General features: G+C 32.4%; 1 protein-coding gene across 5 annotated transcripts in view; it reads left to right on the top strand.

The window, feature by feature from the left end:
* The first annotated feature begins 208 nt into the window (after positions 1 to 208).
* Positions 209 to 7,722, top strand: part of LOC126974046 (LIM/homeobox protein Lhx1) — a 94,020-nt gene continuing 86,506 nt past the window's right edge. For 4 of the 5 annotated variants that reach the window (XM_050821421.1, XM_050821419.1, XM_050821420.1 and 1 more), the window contains exon 1: positions 209 to 456. In XM_050821421.1, the coding sequence (XP_050677378.1) occupies positions 441 to 456 (16 nt within the window). In that variant the 5' untranslated portion in view covers positions 209 to 440. The remainder of the gene's footprint in view (positions 457 to 7,722) is intronic. The other variant, XM_050821422.1, reaches the window with a different exon arrangement.

The raw sequence follows: 7,722 nt of genomic DNA, 5'->3' as shown, positions 1-7,722 counted from the left end.
CTACCGCACAGAAACACGCACGGAAAAAAGTAGAAAAAACGATGTTAGCGCCACCCCTTCGATGCTAGTGGCCGCTCGCGCGAACCACGCCCGCTAACAACACTGTAGCTTGCATCCCGTTCTAGCGATGGGATGTGCGCTATGTCTTACTCTGTCTGATTGGAGTAAGTGCTACCAAAAAGCAGCTTTTGGATCAGTACGCGTTTGGATAGCGCACGAAGTGGAGTGTCCGAGCTTCGCGTAATTCGCGTGGTGTCATTGTGTTGTGTCGTGTAAGGGTGCCGAAGTGGCGGGCTTCCTAGCCGCAGGTCGGGGGGCTCTTGCCCCCTTTCACCAACACCATATCGGTAAAAGTCAGTGTCCCGTGTAAACCCAGATTTCAGACTAGTATACTCACACTGAGATTTTTCGCGAACTTTGAATGTGATTTATATCCGACGATGCCGACTTACGGAGGTTATTTAGTTTGTTTTTTATTTATTTTATTGTTTCAATTTAATTATATAGAATTCGTTGATTTATGTTCATTATGTTATGTTTCACGTAGATTAAATAGTAAATAAATATGCATATTTATTGTAAACAAAACATAAACAAGTTGTAATGTAGAGTTCTTTAAAAATAACATTTTTATTGCATGAACGGCTCTACATTCACTTTACTCGCACATAAAAAATACAATTTCACCTACCTTAATTTGTGAAATTCTAAATTTTTTTTATTCAGAGGACATTCCCTTGATAAAATCTTATAACTGATAACACTTACATTACGTGTTTGATAAGCATTTCAGAAAAAATAATGGATTTATCACAATGTTAGGCCTAAGGAGCGCGAAAGTTACCTGCAACAAGCAATTAAAAGTCTCGCACATTATCTTAAACAAATAAGGCTCTACTAAGTCTCCACAAAGGTATTATAACATAAAGTTAAAGTCTAGATCTCAAAGGTTATCTATTGTTTCCGTTATCAATAACTATGATAATAAAATTAAGCAACGCGAGAAAATACTTCAAGCTATAACATATAAATAACAGTATTTAACGTTTACAAAAACAATTCAGTTTTTTTTAACTGTATAAATAGCCATGGGCAGCGGTTGAATAAAGAAAATAATAAAGTATCTATATTCAAAATAAAAAAGAGTTATTATTTAAAATTGATTAGATATAATAGTAATGATTGAAATGTTTCACATGTAAATTCAAATTCAAATATTTTTATTCAAAATAGGATGAGACATCACTTATTGAAAGTCAAAAACTACCACCCATTCCAAAATGAATGTCTCAGGCCTGAGAAGAATGGGCGCAATAAACTCAGCGGGCTTTTTTTTCTTTCATCGAATAAATATGTTTAAAAGTAATATTGTACAATTAAACTTATTATTTAATAGCCTGAGGGCGGTCACTCCATTCCCAATCTATGGTATCATTAAGAAAGTAATTTATGTTATAGTAACCTTTACCACACAAACGTTTTTTAACAATTCTTTTGAATAACGTAATACTTTTGTTTTGAACATTTTCTGGGATCTTGTTGTAAAAGCATATACATCGCCCCACAAAAGACTTACTAACTCGACTTAACCGAGTAGTAAGTATTATATAGCCCCAAGTAAAAATTACTTGTTGTAGGTAGGTACCTACGGGTGCCAGACAAGGATATATTTAATACAATAAACATAAAAAAATATATACTCGGAAACAAACATTCATATTATAAATCATAAAAACGTTTGCACCTACCGGCACTCGAACCCAGGACCTCTAGCTCAGTAAACAATATAACCAACCACTGGGCTATATGAATCTTCATATAATATATCAACAATAAAATATAATAGTATCTCTATATCTTTCTAATAACTATCTTTACATTTTAGAATACAAAAAAGACGCATTTGTCAAATCTATTCAAAAGGGTGTTGACACACAAAATTGTTAAATATTATCTAGCTATTTAGTTTTTTAAGCAAATGATTAACATATAGATTGATGGTTTGAAGAAAAAAAACATATAAAACTATCATAATATCAAGAATTTGGCTATTAATTAATTCGAAAAGATACCAATATCACTTTACCTGTAAAAGTTTTTCTAACAATTTCACTTTGATAGAATGAAAATAACTTGAAATTGTATAAAAAACTAAGAAAATGTTATACTGAACAAATATAAAAATTATAAACCTCATTTAGTAATTGGTATGACGTCAGTTTTTCTTTTGGGTAAGGCTTTCCCTAAAACCATCTAATAAAATACTATTTATAGTTTTAATAATAAAATCGATTCGAATGTATACATTTGCACTACTTAATGTCATAATTAAAGATTAAAAAATATTCAATATAACAGAACTAGGCAATGTTATTTTTTCTTTAAAACAAGGAATTCTAAATGTGTAATTATATATACAATGGTAAGGCATTGTTCGTATTTGCTCACATTAATTGCTTAATACAGTTTTCTTTTTTTAATTACCTCAAAGCTCTGCCAATTATCTTAAGAAAATAAGTCGATGGTTCTGTATGAGAGGGCTCTTATCATTTTTAAGATTCCTTACATCTTGCTTACTTTACTTATATCAGAAAACGTCATACGAAGTAGAAGCGTCTAGGTACCTATATCTTCAGGTCCATTGATAGAGTTACATAGAGAGATGCTACGCCAGAGCAATGGAATTTAATTAAAAACGTCTAATAGACATACTTCTAAGTTGGTCAAATAGCGGTTTATAATTCTAGGCAGATTGCTAAGAAAACGAAACAGATTAAGGAAATGAAGATTACGATTTTGGAGACGAGAGAATAGTCCACAAATTTCAAGTTGCCCTGTATGCTATGGAAGGGGCTATGCTTGGTATTCTCAACTGCCACCGGCGTAGCCAATCAAAATATAACCTAGCTGAAGTGGCAGTGGGTCATATTAGTCGCAGAACACACAAACGCTGAGATGGACGTGATCTTGAGTGGAGACTGCGCTCTCATACAAGTAGAGGCGACGATATACGTAGAGCTGGCAGTAGCTTTTTTTATGACAATAAGGGTCGAGACGAGCAGGATGTTCAGCTAATGATGATAATTGATACGCCCTGCCCATTACAATGCAGTGCCGCTCAGGATTCTTGAAAAACTTTAAAAATTCTGAGCGACACTAAAATTGCGCTCGTCACCGTCATAAGATGTTAAGTGTCATTTGCCCAGTAATTTCTACTAGCTACTAAATCTCCAGAAGACGATGGCGTTTGAGAAAGTCAAGGAGGCTGCATAGAACAGAGACAGATGGAGGGAGTTACATAAATAAATGATGATGTAGACGCTGCCCTGATTAGAGTTAGCTCTTTAATTAGAAGAAGAAGAAGTATATCTTACAATTACTCTAATATTTTTAACACAAACAATCTTTAAGAGAATTTCCCCTCAATTTGGTCCAGCCGTTGCCGAGATAAATTGAAACAAAAAGACAGAGAGACAAAATATGAATAATAAACTTCCAATAATTATTTTGATAATATATTTGTTGGTAAATAAGATAAAGTTAACAAAAATGTCAGCAAATTTTATTGAAATGTGTAGAAATGAGCGTATTTTTTCCTATCGTTTATTTTTTTTGTTTGAGATTCAATTGTAATGTAACAGACATTAAAAACAGCGTTAAAATCGGCTTAGCGCGAGATAACACAAATAATATTATATAAACTCTTAAATTCTCTAAACTACTGTTTTGGTTGGTGCAATTAATATAAACATTTTTATACTTATATTTAAAAAAAACCACCTATATTATTATTAAACATTTTGTTGACTGTCTCATAGACTATTCTATACTAGTTTGAATCTAGATTATTTGTGTTAAAATGCATCAATTATTAATAATTGTCACATAGTCACTTGAGGTCGCTATTAGAACATAGTTCATATTTTTTTCGATACATCATTAAATAGTTTTTTATTCATCATAGTTCATATTTTTTTTCAATAAGTATATAACAATAAATAGTTTTTTTTCATCAAAAACATATAACTGAGCATTTTGTCTTTTGTTTGAACGATTACGATTATTTTTGCCCATAAACCTTACGGGGATTATACTTGTACAAGATACAAGAGAATATTGAAAAATTATTTAAATATACTTCTTTTATTGAATTTCAAAGGCTGGTTACGCATGTGTTGCAGATGTCTATGGGCGGTTGCCACAATAATTATATAAAAAAAGTCTAAATAAATAAGAAAATCTTTAATTGGCTTTGTAAAAAAATTACAATTATGAGATATACGGTGTTATTACAAAAGATAATTTAAACATGGCTTAGACACGTGTTTTTTTAAACAGTGTCTAAATATTTAAGCAATGTCTAAAGATTGACGCTTAACAACAGAAAGGCACGGTTTCGGACGATTGTAATAGAACTTTTTGAAAAAGTGTTCAACATATGTTTATTTTTTTTTAAATAACACCATATTTAAATTAGTATAATATGTAATAATGTGATACTTTCTGCATTTCTTTTCCATGTTAACTGTCACTATGTCAAAACTAACACTACCTGGTAGGAATCACCGGACCTTTTCCTAAAAATGGATGTTAGGTTTTCGCATCAAGTAGGTTTTAAATTATTATAATACGATAAACGTGTAACATGACTATTTCAGTAAATACCATTACTGAAACTATTGAAGAAGATTTGGTTTTTAGATTTTAAAATGGTTTTTGTGTCAACAAGAAGTCCTACAAGTTTTTAGCTACTTAAGTGTTGTTTAACATAAATTCAATCATACCTACTATGTATAGGTACGGTATAAGTATCAGATATTTTTTTTAAAGTCAATGCAAAATAATCTCTTTTTTTTTAAATAAAGCCGAGTGAGTCTTGCTATAAGAGCGCCATTATTTGAGTTGGTATTTGATGCATTACTTTGCATAGATTGTACCCAATTTTTTGGGTTTATTTTTTATGACAATAATATGTTACATAATAATGGTAATCAATATGCCCTGCTAATAACAATGCAGTGCCGCTCAGGATTATTGAAAAATCCAAAAACTTTGAGCGGCACTACAATTGCGCTCGTCACCTTGAAACATAAGATGTTAAGTCTCATTTGCCCAGTAATTTCGCTAGCTACGGCGCCCTTCAGACCGAAACAAAATATGCTAATGCTTCACGGCAGAAAAAGGCGTTGTGGTACCCATGATCTAACCGGCATCCTGTGCAAAGGAGCCTCCCACTGGTTGCCCACCTAATACTGAAACTGTATTTATTGATTTAAATGAGTGGTAATTAGTTCGTTACAAATTCTTCCCATGAAAGCTTAAGTTAGGCTAACATCTTAGTTGTAAATGGTAAAATGGCAAAGTTGCTATTCAAAACAGTCATTATATGGTCTGAGTGAATTAATTATTTTTTATTTTGAATGCTTAACCTTAGATCATGTACCTACACGTCCTGAAAGTCAAAGTCAAAGTTTTTATTTGCATAAACATGTTAGATTGATGTTACATAAATATTATTGAGTATATGTTTGCCACATTTATGACGTGCAAATTTTATAAAATACATTTCTTACAATACAAAAAAATCAGTAGTTACAATAATAGAAATTTAACAAAAGATTAGTAGCAGTATTATATAGTATATAGTCAAGTTTTTAGTTGAAAATATTCGTCTAATGAATATATGCAGTTTTTACTAAGGTATATTTTCAATTTAGATGAGACTGAGACTGTGATAGCTGTGAAAATGTCGAAAAAGATTGAGATTTACAGCCAACCTCTATTTTAAGCAACGCACACTAACACAAAGTGACATACAAATCGCGAGTGTAAAACGTTGCTTGTCACGCACACTAAACTAATAAACCTGGCCTGTTTTCATCGGATGTCTAGCATCAAGAGGCTCTATCTAGACGTATAAATTATCTAAAGCCTAAACTTGGTGTGATTTCGTATTCATGGTGGCTCCCAAGTGCCTACTTCTTCTGACCAGCTTAAACAAATATATTACAACATTTATATTAAAAAGACACTATGAATGGGCTTTTCTAAGATAAAAACAAGTGACAGTACAACCTTAAATGTTAACAATAAGTACATCTTAACAAACAGAGACTTTTAATCACTTAATATAATAATCTCGGCTTTTAAAAAACTGTTAAAACGCAAGATTAACGGGAGTGGGAATTATATAAGTACTTGCAGTTAACAATAGATAAATACTTAAGGTAATTGTTAACCCTTTTTTATAACTATTATCCTTCTTCCTTCATAGATATGAGGTACATTTGTGAATTCATATTATTTGTATTCACTAAGAAACATTTCTTATTGCAATACGATATATTGCCCGCGAATTTGCTTGTAAAAATTGTGTTAACAGGGGAATTCGGGAATCCCAATTTCTAGGGTTTTACTGTTTTCGTGGAAACAGAATTTAAATTAATTAAATAAAAGTGTCTGAAGTAATTACTTACTAGGTGAGCTATCTGCTAGTATCCCGCAAAAATTGTGCAGTAGTCTTGAAGATTAGCCGGATCATACAGTCGAAAAAATAAAATTGGTATTATGACGTAGAACCGAGTTAACATAATATATTATGTGGATTAAGTACTAATCTATAGTTTTATTTATATACTAGCGGGCGCCCGCGGGCTTACCTGCGTTTTTGAACCGATGGGAATAAAAGTAATACTTATTATTGTTATGAATAGTCATGAGCTACTTTAAGATCGGTTTTAGCCGATTCCGAGCTTATAGAGCACAAACAAACGGACGGAAGTGATAAAAAAGCGGCCAGGTGCGAGTCGGACTCGCCCATGAAGGGTTCCGTAGCAGCAAAGCATAATATAGAAAGGAAAATGATATTAAATTATTTAAATTGAAAAGGCAAAAAATCTTTGCTCAAAATCATACAGTGCAAATGAGCTCTCATCACTTATATGTATTAAAAAAAACTCCTTAGGTACTAGATCTCGTTCAAACCAATTTTCTGTGGGAGTTTGTATGTACATCATATATTTTTTTTAGTTTTCTAATTCTCTTATATTAGAAGGTAAAGGGGACACATTTTATCACTTTGGAAGTGTCTCTCGCGCAACCTTCAACAGCTTCCTTAAAGGCCGGCAACGCTCTTGTGATTGCTCTAGTGTTGCAAGAGAATGTGGGCGGCGGTGATCACTTAACACCAGGTGACCCGTACGCTCGTTCGTCCTCCTATTCCATAAAAAAAAACTATTCAGTTTAGAAAAAAAATATATTAGAAACCTCAATATTATAATTTTTGAAGACCTGTCCATAGATAGGTACTCCACTCCACATGAGGTTGACGAAAAAATATTGTTGAGTTTCAGTTCTAATTACGGGGACCCCCCAAAAGAAAGATATTTGAAAGGCACTTTTCCGACAACTTATGAAGCGTAGGGACTGATTTAGGGCATGTTGTGTATATCGAAAATAAACACCAAGCTTTAGGTCTTCTTTGACGATACGCGAAGGAGCCTTAAAAATATTTGAAATGGCGGGAAATGGTGCGTTCCAAATTTGAATAAAAATAAATAGAAGTTATTAAGTTGTAACAAAAGTTAAGACCAGACTACTTATATATTATTAGACAACTATATCTAATATATAAAATTCTCTTGTTGCGGTGGTTGTTACCAAACTTCTCCGAAACGGTTTGACCAACTTTTATGAAATTTTATATGTATGTTCAGTAGGTCT

The sequence above is a fragment of the Leptidea sinapis genome, chromosome 31, assembly GCF_905404315.1.
Source record: "Leptidea sinapis chromosome 31, ilLepSina1.1, whole genome shotgun sequence".
Lineage (NCBI taxonomy): Eukaryota > Metazoa > Arthropoda > Insecta > Lepidoptera > Pieridae > Leptidea > Leptidea sinapis.
The sequence above is the reverse complement of the archived record's forward strand: the minus strand, read 5'-3'. Positions and strand labels throughout refer to the sequence as shown.